At 38.8% G+C, this 16,050-nt stretch overlaps 1 protein-coding gene across 12 annotated transcripts in view; it reads right to left on the bottom strand.

Annotated features, from left to right (window-relative positions):
- NTNG1 (netrin G1) overlaps positions 1 to 16,050 on the bottom strand; it is a 145,270-nt gene that overhangs the window by 72,856 nt on the left and 56,364 nt on the right. For all 12 annotated transcript variants that reach the window (XM_015290342.4, XM_015290344.4, XM_015290345.4 and 9 more), the window contains exon 3: positions 7,630 to 8,270. In XM_015290342.4, coding sequence (XP_015145828.1) covers positions 7,630 to 8,270 — 641 coding nt within the window. The remainder of the gene's footprint in view (positions 1 to 7,629; positions 8,271 to 16,050) is intronic.

Genomic DNA, 16,050 nt, shown 5'->3' with positions numbered 1-16,050 from the left:
GGTGCAGGGAGGACAGATTATAGCAATCAATTGTGCTTCTCTACCAGTGTTTCTTAAGTGCATTTCAAAGTATTTTATACATTTTCTATATCAGATATTGTATCATATTACAGCTTAACTCATATCTAAATAGGTTGAAAGTGAGAATACTGAATGGTAGAGAACAAAGACACTGCATAGCTCCCATAAAGACCAAAATGAATTCAAGGGTGAAAATGAAAGCAACTGAGGACTTATCACAAGAAATTCCAGGAGGGTTGCAAGGAAGAAGCAGACAACTACTGATATCTTCACAACCATCAAATTCAGAGGAAGGACTGAACAGTTCAAAGAAAGACTTGAAGTATAGAAAAATGCCCTCCGGCACTGGGATATGCGTGTGTGTATATACCATATGTGTTGCACTATCTGTAATATGTCCCAAGGTTTGCTCAGCTTTAATCCATAGTATGAAGCAATTGATTATTAGCCTTTTCTTGAATTGCTTTTTTTTTTGTTTTCAGGCTTATGAAAAAATAGTGGTCATCACCCCAGAGTGGTCAAAATAATCACCAGTGAAGTGCAAAAGTTTCTTCTGAGTATGGCTGTCTTTCAAACATAAAAATCATACCAATGAGGTATTTCCTTTGAATTAGATGTTGTTGCTACTTGTTAGAAGCCTGGATGATGTGCTGTGTGAGGTAGCAGATATTTAATAGACAGATACTATATCTCCAAGAACTCCGTGAGCTGTAGAAATTATAAGTCTACTTTCAGATGGTTTCATATGTGAGTGGTAGTATGTTAAGTTCCTGCTCCCTCCTAATGTCATTATGATGTCTCCTGCCTCTCAGCATCCTTTCATTTTTACCATATTCCACAGAGCTAACCAGGACACAGCCCGTTCTCCTGCAAAGGACTGCAGCTAACATTACGCTTTCCTCATGCGTCAGCAGCCAGACATTCTCTTGGGAACTCTACCTGTAGTGTAACCTTTCATCTCCTTTTTCTTGACCATATTGCAGCGTGCTAAATTCACAGCATTGCTTTCTCTTTCTGTAGTTCTTTTCTTGCTTTTCCATAAACAATACTATATTCAAAGAAATGAGAATCACAGTAGTGTGGAACACTTACTCTGTTGTTCAGTCCAGTTAACCAGATGTTTTATCCGTTGAGGGTCTCTGGTGCTGACTCATTTGCACTACAGCCCTCTGTGACCATGTAAGAATCATGATGACTTCCCTCATGCACGGATCACTGGTACTGCTGAGGCACACTAATCCCAGAGGTACTAGAGAAAATGATAGGAAGGGATCTCACAGCCTCTCTGTAACAATTCACAGGAACAAGGCTACTAGACCTTGACCTTTATTATTAACTTTCAGGTTTTCTTAATAGGTGCCTCTGTGTTACTGTGTCACTGGACTTCCCCTGAAATTAGCAGAACTGTCCTGCCTTATTAGCTGAGGATGGCAGAAGATGAAAAGATGGAGAGGTATGTTCTTGTTCATTACTTATTTTTTTTTCCCTGTCGCTTTCAAATAGAAGCTGTGACAACCTTGTCACTCCCGTCTTCCTATGTTCTTTCCTTCCTTCTTCCTCCCTTCTTCACTTGTTTTCTCTCATTTCTCCTGTATTTGAAACCCATCAGTTAAGTACAGGTAACAGAAATCACAGAACTTACTCCTGATTTACAGGATGGCACCTGAAACTGGTATCAGGTTTGGTCTTCTATTTCAATACATAGCTTTACATACTGTACACTGCAGTTACTACAGTGCTATACTAGAGGAAAAGAAGTGGAAAGGCAGAAATGTTAACTGTCTTACTTTTGAACATTTTCCTAAATCACAGATGATGTCTTTATGTCTTACAACAAAAAAAGATTAGTAGAGAGAGAGAAATATCACCTGTGTCAAGAAAAAGCATACGTATATTCTAAGTCCAGCTACTACCTTCTGAGGAACTTGTTTATTTTATGAGTGTCCTTGAAAACTCATCTCCTAAACATGTGTAATTAAGTAGAGAAACAGACAAAACTGACTGCAGAAAAGCTCGCCACGTGGGTACTGGTGGAAGGGACCAGAATCACAGAAAAACAAAACAAAATGTCTGCAAATTGGTAGTTCCTGTTACTCGTGAAATAGTTGAGAGAGATTTTAAACTTTTAACATGATAGTATGTTGTACTGTTCCAGCTTGGATCATGTGCATATTATCACCGATACAACCTGAAGGACATCCCAATGCCGGAGATCATTTGTACATGTGATCCAGAAAATCTTTAGGCATTAAATTGAAATCTTTTGAAATGAAAAGCTTAAAGGAAAGAAAGTATCTGCAAGATATCGGAATCACCAAATTTATTCAGAAAGGCTCTTTGGATAGCTTTTCAGCATATCAAGTAACACAGAAAGAAAAATTCCCATTTCTTTCATCAGGAGTTTCATCTCTCTGTCTTTAATGTTCAATGGCAAAATGAATTATACTACAAAAGAGCTTGGTTCCTCTCCTCAAACACTGATTCTGCATGATATGGAGCTTCCTTGAAAGGCAGCTGAGGGAGATCAGTCCTGAAATACTTGACGTTTTGCAAAATGGGCCAAAGAAAAGATGATCACATGCTAATGAGGAAAGGTGGTACATGAAATCTGGTGGTTTAATTCCACTGGTTTCAAAAGGGAGTAGCAGAATTAAAGGCTTTGTCAGCCTTCCAGATTCTAATGCTCTGCTCCCCTTCAAGTAACTGCAAGACTGAAACCACTCTGAGCTGATTGCCAGGACTTATGTAATCAGGATGGCAGGTGGAAACAAATGCTATTTAGTATCACTGGAACATGGGCAGGAGTAAAACCTGCCTAAAACACTGGTAAACCACTGGAGGCTGCTAATGTGAAATTAAACGCAGTAACTATTTAATTATTTCTATTCCTGATGATCTTAGATTTGTTTACAGAAAAAGAAGGGCAATCTTCCTTACTGACATACTACAGTAGATAAATTTAAAAAGCTAATTGCACTTGGGAGTTAAGGATAAATTGACATGCTCTTAAATACACAAGTTTTTTCTCTCTCTTATTCTCTAATGAGTTTATAATTAAATTGGAGAAATTGCTAGAATTACTCCAAGTACTAGTGAAAATAACCTGCTTGTGGAGCGTTCTTGTAAAATAAAAGAGTATTCAAATACAGTAAATATATAGTTGAAATATGAATAGTGTTTTTCAGTCCCATTAAAAGCTGAGTGCCAACACATCTTCACTTTGACTGTCAGGTTTTGAGCTGAATGTTAATGAAAACATTTCCCTATAAATAAAAGTAAAACACATTTTTGTACTCCCATTTCCATTGGGCAAAGTTCTGCTTTGGGGCACATCACAGAGGGATATTATTATAGTGTTGTCAAGTGCATGCCAGAATAATACCCCATATATAATCCCATTGATGCATCCATGTGAGGAGGAACCCAGGGCGCAGCACCCAACCTTGGGGGGCACAGCTTTCTGCAGCACGGACATTGTAGCACCAGTAACCCAGTGTTATGGGGGGCTGCAGGGCAGGATGACAGAAAAGGCAAAAAGCCCCAAGACCTAGAGTAGCAAGTATGCCTTCCTCAAGTGTAATTTGTTCAGATTCTGAGATGGATTAAATTTGGAAGAGATAACGTGAGAGCAAGTAACTTAAAACAGGATATTTTTCAGATGCGTACTGCAAGTTAGAGGTTTCTGTTACTGCTGGAACTGCAAGTGTAGCTGAAGCAGGGTCAGAAAACTCTGGAGCTTAAATACAGAAGCTTCGAGGCAAGAAGAATATAAAAATAAATTCGAATGGGCTTAATAATGTTGTATAGAGGCTGGGTATTCCAGTGTCAAAAAGAAATTGCTAGCTCTTAGATCAAAAACTAATCACGAAAGTACAATGGGGGATGAGATTTTTCTTTGGTTTAGCTAGATAGTCATTCTGTAACCACTGGGGAGATATATATATATATTTGCTATTGTCCAAAATTATAGTTAATGTGCGGTGTAAAAAGTGCATACTATTGACAACACAAAAGTTGAGCAAAAAATATTTTCAAACGAATCCAGCTAAACCGTCAGCAGTCTGATCCACAATCTGCTAGGAACCTTTTGCTTGACTTCAAAGGAACTATTATCAGCATTTTAGTGAAATTCTACAGGGGGAAAAAAAAGAAAAAGGGAAAAGGAAAGAGCTGTAAAAGACCTGTGTGCTTACTGTCAGGGCTGTCCTTCTCATGGTATCTGGGATCTGCAGAGCCCACTGCATGTCCACCTCCTCAAGCAGTGAAAGGAGAGAAACCTTCCTGAGGTTACCACACGGGGTACCTTTGATTCTCTGCTGCAGGACAGAGAATTGTCTACTCTTTCCTAGTTTCCAATCCCAGAAGACTTTATTTATGCATTAATCGACCTTTTGAGCCGTTAGGACCATCTTGCTTCAGCAGTTAATTAACACAAGTGCCATAATTTAATACAGTTAATGCTACTTGATGCCCTTTAATGTACCTTCCATTAGTGATATTATTGTAGTATTACCCTGTAAATTAAAATGAGATCAAGACTAAGAGAGGCTCTCTTTAATTAAGGTACTGGCACACCACATCGTCCATTATTCACTAGAAAAAATCACTCTGATTTAGTGAAGCAGGCCATCAGTAAGTCAGAATTAGTTCATGTGGATTATTAGGTTTCTTGAATAATATGAGTACAATGGGGTTGCTGAAATTGCTAACAGCCAGGCAGCCAGGTTTCCTTTTTTTTTTTTTTTTTCCATCATCTTAATAAACGCACAATGAAAGAGGTAAACTGAAGATGAACAAACAGGTAGTAATAGAGGAGGTAAAGCATCCATTAAGAACACACCAGCTTTCATCTCTGATACATCAGGCTGACTTCACACCAAACTGCAAAGCAGTGACCAAACAGACCATATATTAAGTGGGAAAATCTCCTGTCTTTAATTCACTGCGAAGTATTATATACTTCAGCATTTTGCATATTAAATTTGGCAGTTTTAAGATGTTTTCCATTGGCACTGATTCTTAAAATACAGCATGAAACAAATTTTAAGCTGCCTTTAGGAACGTGCCATTTTAAGCTTTGGTGATTTTGACTTTATTTAAACTACAGGTTATATTTTTAACAAAGGGACTAGCTTCAAAATGTGTCTGCTAGCATCATCCCTCTTAGGGTACTTTTTAGGTATCATACCTTTGTATCCTATCCTCATGGAATCTGGCCTAGCCTAGCTTCACCTAAGTCTCAAAGCCTAGAATGTAAAAAATTCTGGCAAAAAAAAAAAAAAAAAAAGGTAGGTTATAAATTAATTTTCAGTTAATATCCTAGATTAATGTACAAGGGTTGGAAAGTTCAGCTGAATCAGAAATGGGCACACACCAGCCTGTAACTCTTGCCTCCTCCCCTCTTCCAACCCCTACAGTTCTGTGATTCTGTGTTCCCACACCTGCTGCACACCCAGGTGTCCCACAAGTGTACCAGATCTTGCAGAGAGACCCTGTAGAGTTTCTGATAGGAGACCACAAATACCTCAGACTGTCTGACAGGGGCTTATTGCAAGAGACTCTTCAGTGGGACCAAATAATCAGGGCATGCATACATAGTAATAGGCAAGCCCACACATTATTTAATGTGAAAGGCTTGCTATGTGTTTAAAGTAATGACCCCAAATCCCTAAAGAGCTGTTCTTATTAGCAGAAGAGTGATAAGAATTCACACAGATCTAATCTAGTGAGACAGTAGTACATATCAGATAATTCTGTTAACACATAAGTCAAATTACTGTTGCATTTAGACAACAAGCTTCAGCTTCAGATAAGTTCTCTGTACAGTTAGGCTTCATTTTTATAGATAATTTTTCAAAAGATTGCTGTACCCCAGCTATGTTAGGAAGGTTTCAGTTTCTAATTTGCATGCAGTGCACTCTTTTTTTTTTTTTTTTCTCTCCCCAAATGCTTTCTTTGACAAGACACTGATACTGTAATTGAAACATTCCTGGGTTTTCAAATGGGAAGCAATGTTTCCTTGAAGTGTAAGGAACTTAAATCCTGATCTCTGATATGACCTCTCTGTACATACAACCTATTTGGAGCCTCATGGAGAAAGGATACACGTGAAGTAGAACATATTTGCCAATTCTGATATGCTGGAGTTAGTAATACTAAACTTTTTGAAACACTGTCCTAAGTTGTCCATCATCCACTTAGCCTGACGAAGAGACTTCTGAAAAATAATTACTTTACAGTATAACTGACAAGAGTTACATAAAGAATTCTTTAAATGGGAGTTTTACCGTATAATTTTACACTTAGAATTAATGTCTTTATGTATGAATATGGGTGTGGATACAGAACATTGTAACTATATGCTAAATCTATGGTCCTGCAGAAATCCGTATGCATTCAAGTCTGCATGTGGCAGCAATATTTCCTTCATATGCATTCAGATCATCTATTTTTTGATAGATCGCATCACATTAATTTGATTCTATTTTGACTTTATTTATCTATTTGTACATTATGGAAGTACTTAAGAACTTGAAAGGCTTGTATAAAAGAGGGAGAAAGTAGTAAACTCATGACAGGAATGATAAAATACAACAGCTAGTGTATTAGACATTTAATATCTATTATTTTTCACTTGTTCCTGTGTCTGGAAAAATACCTCAGCCCTCTAAGATAAATTAGCGTTCCTGTTTGTTTTGATATCTAGCTTCTCTTAAAAATATATAAATAAATATAAAGGAAGATCTGAACTCTCTGAAGGTACACAGAGGAAAACAAAAAGGCAAAAGGGTACATTAGAGAGTTGAGTGAATGGCTAATAGAGAAGGTTCCATTTGTTTCTTCTGAACAAATATGCATTGAAGATGCACATTAAGGACATAACCCTTCTGCTTGAGGTCATCAGTCAATTGCTAGTTAGAGCTGGTAAGAAAATTTCCCTATACAAATGTCATTGCACCTTTATTATTTTTGAGTCTACAACACCTGATACCAGCCACAGGCTTGCCACAGAGGGCCAATCTGTCTTGAACCTGGATGAGTAATAATCTTTGTTGCATTCAGGTCAGTCTCACGCCCTCCAAAACACTGCTGGTTTTTCCATTCTGCTTCAGCTTCACTGCATTTCAGAGTTAATTAAAGGAAAAGGAATGGACTTCCATCTCCGTTGCCTCATTGTTTGTAAACAGTTTGCCCTACTGGAAAGAGTCTATGCAAAGGCTACTGTATCAATTGATTCTTGCATTAAAGGCCTAGAAACAATAATGAAACTGAATCCCTCTTCTCAGTTAACTGCCCCAGATGAGGCTTCAACTACATAACAGCAGAGAGTCCCTGAAAAGTGTCATAATGCCAGGTTGAAATCCTGAGCCAATGTACGAAAATGCTTTAATCATTCAGGGCGCTGCAGGCTAGTGACAGCAAACACCCATGATTTAGTGCCACTGAGTGAGAAACTTCTAGTACTATCAGAGATGCACCAATTGAGTCAAATTTCCAATGAACGCATTTTGGTCGCTTTTCTTGTTATGTCTGGGGAAATAAACCATTTTTGCATAACCTCTATAAACAAACGCATATGCTTGTTCCTAAAGGCTTATAATCTCTTACCTTCCATATACCCTTATGTCTGAGATGGCATAAAAGTACCGTGCCAGGTGTTGCTCATCTACATATATTTCTCCAGTTGCTGGTCTAAGCAATCTTATCCTCAGATCTGTGATGGTAAAGAAATCTCTCAACTTCTTGGTTGTGTCAAGCTGGCCATAAAGAGAAGCCATATTATGAAGCCGAGGTCCAGCAAAAAAAGCAAATCTATCTTTGATTTCAAAGTGGATTATTTTACTGTTTGTCATATATCCAGTAGAGTATTCTTCCGTGCAAATGATTTCTAGGACTGTATGCTGTGATAAATCCTTCACTGATTTTGGATCCATGTGGAAAGCATCTAAACAGTCTGTGGCATAATATTGGTAGGGCTGCCATGTTCGTCCATAGTCGAGGGATTTCTCCAGGATCATTTGGTCTGGACGGCCAGATTCAAAAGTGATAACTATGTTATCTGTCAGCTCAATGGTTTTGTTCCAGGAGAGTGTAATATTGACATGAAGAGGCTTTGGATAATCCTTCCATGTTGTGGACTGCCAAAATGTGGATGGATGTCTTCCTTCAAGATCAAACATCAGTTCCGGAGGGTGAGCCAGTTCTTGGGTACTTGCATCACATTCATTATTGCACATGTAGGGGTTTCCCTAGAAAAGAGTAAAACAGGTTTACAAGAGGAACAGTGTAGTGACTGCGACACATAAAGATGTTTTGTGTCCGGCACATGACAATTGCTGCTTTTAATTCAGGAGTGAACCTGGGAAAGAAGTAGTGAGCACTTGGAAAGAATACCTTTATCTTAACTAGATTTATCTTGTACATTTTACCTTTCACCTAATGATCTTACAGTAAGGTAAAGGTACACAAATGTATACAGCACATTTACTTCTGTGCTGTAAATTTTCCTCAGCATAATTTAGAGAAAGAAACTAGTTTATTTCCCCTTGTATTGGGCTTATGTGGCAAGATTTTTTAGCAGGAGTGGGAGAGGAATGACCAGTCCCAAAAGACCAGGAATGGTAAGGAAGTGTCTAACACCTTAGTACATCTGACTCTTCTTAGAAAGATTCAACAGCCAAGAAATTTCTTTTTTAAAACAATCATGCTCCTCAAGAGCTCCATTCACAAAGGAAGCAATTTTTAGGTGAAAATTATTGAGCAGTATAGCCCCTACGCACTCCATATGAAACAATAGGCAGTACAACTTCATGTTCACTTTCATCCAGGTGTGAAATGAAACATGCTTAACTGTATTTCCAGCCTAGCACTGTCTTTTCTTAAAACACGGGCACTCTCTGTCAGAAGTCACTAGAAAAATTAGTGCACCACAAGTTTGATTCAGACTTGTGCCACCTTATTACAGGGTAGAAAAGTACTTCAGGAAAGACTTTTCATGAAGCACAGCCTCCAATTTATCAGGACAAGATAATCCACTGCTTGATTAGTTGGGAGATGTCAGCAGCTGCAGCTTGGAATGCTGCTGAGGTGGCTGGAGGTCTGAACTGTGGATTGAGTTCAAAAACAGCAACAAAAAGAGCTTGCCAATAATGCACAGCTTTTACTGCTACTTGTCCTCTGTAGCAAGGTGAAAGTGAATTATTCTCTCTCTGGCCTTTTGATGCATTAGCTTGCAAGCTACAATCTTCTCCTTCACAAAGGCTATTTTGTCTGCAGATTGGGGTATCTTGCATCACTTGCCAAGATATCGGATCCTGTAGGCTGCACTGAATCATGTCCATCTAATTTAAACTTTCAAGAGTACATTAATATTTTGCTGCTTGTTCATTCTGCACTTGTTTTAGAGAACAGTAGTTGCCCTGTATCTTTCTCTGTGTTCACTATGGATTGTGGAAGAAGTTATGGTTTTTGTCACTGATGGTCTGCACTGCTGGGGAAAAAGTTGCATACGTCTGTATCTAGTAGTGCTGAATATGGACATAAGTGCAGCTGTGGTTGTCGTTAATCAGAGTTCTCCTCACCTGCCCTGATAATAGAACAAGCCCTGGTATGATGATCAACCTTTTCTTTTCTTACAATTACAATTATTGCTTCTCTCTACCTCGGGGCAATGAGGCTGTTCAGTGCCATCCAGCATGTGAAATGAGCTTCAAACATGTTTCCACCTTGGTCACAGCTCTGCCCCTTGGCATACTCCCATGAAACACAAGAAAAATGACTTTGGCACTCACTTTCACCTCCCCACAAGCAACTCCTCTTCCCTGCACAGGAAAACACTTTTCTCCTGTCACTCTCCCATTAATATAGCTGAATCCTAAAACTTACAGCAATTCTTTGGGACTCAAAGTTAAGAAAAAATTAAAAAACAGTTATTTGAAAAGCAGAACGGTACTCATTAAACAGAAGGATTCAAAACACAGAACAGTAACTGAGAATATTCTGCAAAATGTGTCTATAATAAGTTCCTGTCACAGTTTTCTTGATTTCAAGCTCATAGTTACTATTCCTATGCCTTCCTTTTGAATAAAACAGTGAAAATCAAATTAAGTTTCAAGCAGACTAGATAAAAGACTGAATTTTTTGTTACTTAGCTCAATTTCATATAGCAGATATGAATACAAGGACATGTCACCTTACTTAGGCATTTTCCTTAGGAAAAATATGCACACTGTGAGACATACAAGGTTCCATACACTTTGAATAGATGTAAATCCAAATTTTGCAGAAAATACTCAGTTACATGAGGCACCCCTTTCTGAAGTTTACTAGAAAAATCCAGTCACTTCTGTGGCTGTCATCATGAAGTGGTCTGCATACCTATAATCTGTATCTTCTGTCATCTCTTTGGCAAAAGCCGTATCACTGGGAGGACACAGGTATTGAAACACAGTAAATAAATGCTATTGGATAGCAAGACACTTGTTAAGCGTAGCTTAGGAATATCTTTGGTTTCCTACAGCACCAGCAGACAGTATGGCCATTGTAATTCATGTTATAAGCCAAACACAAATGCAATTCTAAGTGGGTAATCCAGATTGTGGACTGTGCACAGTAAATGATATGCGTTGGCATTTGCTTGCTTCTGAATGGTGCTCTCTATCTCTGTGGGCACAAAAGTTTTTGAGAAAGTTGATGCTACTCCACTTTGTGGCAAAACACAGTGAGTTACAGTGAGGCCAGGGTGACAGCACTGTCCCATGCCTGAATCTGTTACCAGACCATGCTGTAAGGTAAGTACTGCAAACGAGACTCCAGGTAAGAGGCTTTGGGCATTTCTTCCACTAAAAATAAAATTATTGTTTTAATTCTGTAGTATTCAGTTTTCAATAAAAGGACAAATTATTTGATTGCACCAAAATAACCCATGTGGACTTCAATATTCTGGAGAGGAAATTTGAAAAAAAAAGAAAAATTAAGCCAATATAAGCCGATAAAATAAATGTCCTGAATTCTAGCGCAGGGATGAGGAGAGAAATTATAATGATAGGTAAGTTCCCATCTTCCTGCTGGCATGGCATTCAGTGATGCAATTTTGAAATATTTGACTATTGCTTCAGAGGCTTAGAATCAGATTCTCAATTTTTCTACACCTAACTTGGCTTTAAACTGTTTCTAATTAATCTTAAATGTAATTTATACGTTAAATCATATTTGTATTACCCAAACTGTGTAAAGCTGTCTACGTGAAAGTTCTTTAATACATGTTAGTATGAAACAATTCAATTAACTGAGATCAGTTATGTATTTTAATGCCTACATCTCTAAGATAATTCTCTTTAAGATCTCTATTTCAGTAGAATGAATACAACACAGAGAAACTTTCCCCCCGTTTGTCAAAACTAAGCACGTTCTGTGGTGGGAATGTTCAAATAACTAGAGCATTAGCAGCCATAAGTAATTCTGTGACCAGCAGGCAGTTGGAAATAGATCTTAATTTAAGTCCCCTGAGCAACATCTTTTCAGCTGGACAAGGTGAAAAATATTTATAACTTTTTAAAATGATATTTATATCATCAAGAGATTTCTAAATAAGTAAACACAAATACGTACTTCTAAATGCTTCACTGCCAGTTAACATAAGAGGTTTCTGAGGTTTCTCTATTCCATTACCAGCTAGAAAAAATACCACTGTTTTGCTGTACAGTAATTGGATATTGGTATTAAATGGCTTCTTGCAGGCAGTCAAATTAAGTTGCTATTATTTTATTTTATGTCACCTATGCAATTCAAAATATTTCCCATACCAGTACCACCACAATTCAGAAGGCTGGGCTTTGGGAAGTGCCTGTTTGCAGGCTCTACCCCGCAGCCCCAGGGCCTGTGGCTGTATCACACGATTTGATCCTGCTCAGCCATGGCTGAAAAAAAGCAGAGTTATCTGAGAAGCTGCTGACTGGTCCCAGGAGGGTTTCCCTTCAAGCATATGAATTTAGTTTGTGTTTGCACGTAATGTCTGTGACAGTGAGCTGGATTTCTGACAGAGGTGTTCAGAATGGGGCAAGGGGTGCTGCTGGCCGGAGATGAGCTGGATCACCGAGGCATCTTACCAGGCCTATCTGTGGGCACAGCTTGGTGACAAATGGGACAGTGATCCTTGGGTAAGGATTTAGGATAGAGATAGCGGTAGTGTAACCTTTGAATATCAACAGGGCAGTCAGCAGCTCCTGTTCAAGGGTTAAAATCTGATGACTCTCAGCCAAAGCCTGCATCACAGACATCCTTCTGTGCCATACACACAGGCTTAGAGCTTGATTGAAGATGTTGCTTCTTTCAGTCTGCTTCCTGTCCGCACTAACACCTCATGGACTTTTTTACTTGGGAACAAAGACAGGGGGGCTTAACCTTCAGTCGGCGTGAATATTGGAAACTGTATCACAGATTACATGCTGTAATAGACACCTGGCTAAATCCCTACAGAGGATTATAACTTGCATTTTCAAACCAGTGAAATCTGCTGAGGTCAAGCAGGCCAAGAATTTAAGAAGGAGCAAAATGAATTTTCAAGAAGCAAGTCACAGCAGCTGATTTTTATATTGCTGCCTCAAGGTAGTTAGCTTAGATGCACTAGATAAGAAATAAATACAGTCTGAATCAAACATGGAGTGTTTGATTATTGCATTCAAATCTCACTTTTGGAAATAATAGATTTTTTCTTTTTCAAAGGAGTTTTACAAGTATTCCACTCAGTAGCATGTTGTACGTTGCAGATGACTAATTAGTAATAATTGACAGTGACCATTGCTCTAACGCTTACATTTTCCATGTGATTTCGAAACAGGAGTTAGATGTTTACTATGACACAGCTGGATTATTAAATCATTAATAGGAAGATACTACTCTTTAGGAGTTTTCCCTTTCAGGGTAGTACAGTGGATTGGCAATGTACGGAATCTGTCGCATAATAATTTATGTTATCAAACTCACTACATCCATTAGCTGGTTTGGGAGTGTCTTCGTCAGTGTTTGCAGAATTATTGTTGTGAGGAAGACAGGTTTGGCTGTAGACAAGAACATTTTACCATCAATAACCTTTCATCACTACAGTGACAGCATTTTAAGTTAAAGTGATTTAAGCTAAAAAAGAAAAAACACTAAAATCTCAGTGGAAGATTTGATGTGCTCACAGAGTTCCCAAGTGAGAGGCATTTGGATGGTCAGACAAGCACTTTGAACTCTGAGCTGCAGGCTGTACACTGTGAATTTGCCAAAACCAGCAAAAAGAAAAGAAAACAATGTTTAAATCAATAACTTCTGGGGAGACTTAAAAAGATTAAACCAAGGAGGATGTGACTGGCCAAAATAAATGAAAAAAAACAAAACAAATACTTAACAACGCTGTGCACTTTTAAGCTGGAAAATATGTTGCAGATTATTGCCCCAATCCTGAAAGAAATTCAGTGTGAGAAAACACCAGATTTTTTAAAAAGATCTATTAGTCTCTAAAGATTTGGCATTTTGTCTGTGAAACATAGGCCTAACTAATTAATCTTCATGACAATAGCTCCATGAGATAGGGACCCTATCCCAATTTTACATAGAGCTCAGAAATAGAAAGAAACGTCTTTGTATGATGAATTCTCTAAACCCCGTTTGTATTGTACTTTCTTTCAAAGCCTCACGGTGTATCACCTCAAGGCATTCCTAGTACCCAGAGTAGCTCATGAATTATTATTATTAGATCATGACTTTTTCCAATACTAGGAACTGAAAATGTCCTGTAGGAAAAACACTTGAAAATTTGGTTTGTCATCTAGAGAAGACTGTTTTCCTCTTTCCATAGACCTACTTTGATATTTAACAGGAATGCGGGGCAGAACTTTTCTGATGAACGGAGGGAACAAATTATATCTTCTAAATCTCCTCAGGCTTCTGGAATTTTCTGGTTTGCGCTAGATTTACTGAGAGAGTTAGTGAAACTACTACCATATCACCATTGATATTATATGATCACAATTGCAAAGGCATTTACTTCCTATCAGAACATTATTTTTAATCCCTCAAGATGTTTTTCTTTGAAATGCTTTTCAAATTACTAGGCAAATGGATTTCTGAAATAATGATCCACTTCTCGTGGGAAAAATCCTGCTCATTCCTACTTGAGAATGTTATGCTCTGAGGCTGTCTTTGAGTTGGCAATGTTGCTGATGTTATTTTGACCACTTGGTGATTCTGCAATTAATGGTATTTCTTGTCAGATTTGCTGGCACTGACCTGAGTTTATTTTTGTTGTTTGAGAAACTCAATAGTGGTGTTTTCCTCTTGTATCAGTGGGTATCTGGCAATATAATCACTTTCTTATTTATAGCTTTTGTAATGTCATGAGGCGCACACTACTGGGACCTCATCACACTTAGCTCCGGCTAAACAATATGACAACAGTTCCAAGAAAATCTAAGTTTCTTTATATGCCAGATGCATATTTGGGTTTGAGAAACTGAAATCACAAGGGGCAGAATCCATTCCTGTCAGGATACTGGCACCTGTCCTGGCAAAACCAGCTGATCTGTCAGAGCCCTCCTCAGATACAGCAGCACAGGACATGGATCACCGTGGGCCTGCTGAGCTCCCCCTGTGCATTTCTGTCATACCGGCTCATGCAGCCCTTCTGCCACCCTGCCGGGGCCCTGGTGGGAAAGGGTACCCTTCACTTTATACTCAGTGGTCTGATACAGACCTCATCTTGCTCGATTTAGAATTTAGAAAGGAAGCCACTTTGGGAAGGAGTAAAAAAAGGAACCCTCTAAAATTCTATGGCGCCATTTGTGTGTAAGGAAAAGCAATGCTTAGGCAAGCTGGTATGATTCTACTGAGGGATGGTCTGAGTTATTGCAGTGAGTCACAGAGAAAATGGGAGCATTGTTAAAACCAAGACACCAGATCATTTCAGTGATGACAGAGGGAATTAGGGTGCTGAAAACAGTAAGAAATTCTTTTTTTTTTTTTTTTTTTTTTTTTTTTTTTCCTTTTTCTGTTAGAAATCATTGATTCAGACTTTCAGTCCTTAAAGGACACCTATTGATTTGAGAAATATTCTTTGAGGGCAAGGTGTTCCCCATCTGGTTTTAACAACCGTAATCAGTGCCACCTGACTCCCAGGCCAGGCCCTATTTAAATGCAGGTTGAGGGCCTTTTTCTGGTTCTTTCTGCTGGGTGCACTGTGGCTTGTTTTGCAGTCTTTTTTCTGTTGTTTCTCATACAACTTTCTGAGTTATCCTGCTGTCCAGTCCTTGATGTGCGGGGGGTTGTCAATTGAATCTCTGGGATTCCTGGCTGTGTGGAATGGTGCCCATCCATGCAAGGACAGCTGCTGAAGGTGCTCCTCTCTTTTCAGATGTTGCTCTCCAGCAGCTGTGAGGGGACATGTCATGAATGTGGAGATGGAATCCACAGCTTGCCCAGGGCAGTAGTGAAGCAGGTTTACACTAGTTCAGTATGAGATTAAAATCACGTGTTGGGAAAAACTTCAGGAAACCTTCTGGTATAAATATTGCAGTCTCTGTGGGCTGCTGCACCACACTGATATGGGTGGACTAGAAAATCCTCCTGGGCACGGTGGGTGATTGTTATAAGGCATACTCAGTTGGTTCCTCCTCTCTGTGGTAGACGTGTGTGAAAACTGTGAGGTGTTTTCCTTGTAGATGGCACAAATAACTATTCTGTTTTTATTTCATACAGACAAAGTGAAGAAATATGCCTGGCAAGTCATGAAGGTAGCAGAGGTGTGATGACTTTGGCTTCTGCAAAAGGTTGCTCTGAGTTTTCTCAATGGTACCTGAGGAAGCTCCATCTCCTGCAGTAAGGGTTTTTTTCTCCTCCAAGAGGACAGAGCTTGAGTAACGTCTGTGGAGACTCGTGCAAAGTAATGATGTAATGAATCCTGGCATTTGAGTACATTTAGATGAGTACAGGCCAAGAATTTTGCCTTGATTTCTGTGTAAATAAAATGAAGTGAGTAGGAGAGTGAGATGT

Source organism: Gallus gallus, chromosome 8 (assembly GCF_016699485.2).
Source record: "Gallus gallus isolate bGalGal1 chromosome 8, bGalGal1.mat.broiler.GRCg7b, whole genome shotgun sequence".
In the NCBI taxonomy this organism is placed as follows: domain Eukaryota; kingdom Metazoa; phylum Chordata; class Aves; order Galliformes; family Phasianidae; genus Gallus; species Gallus gallus.
Note: the sequence above shows the minus strand (reverse complement) of the source record. Positions and strands in the feature narration are given on the sequence as shown.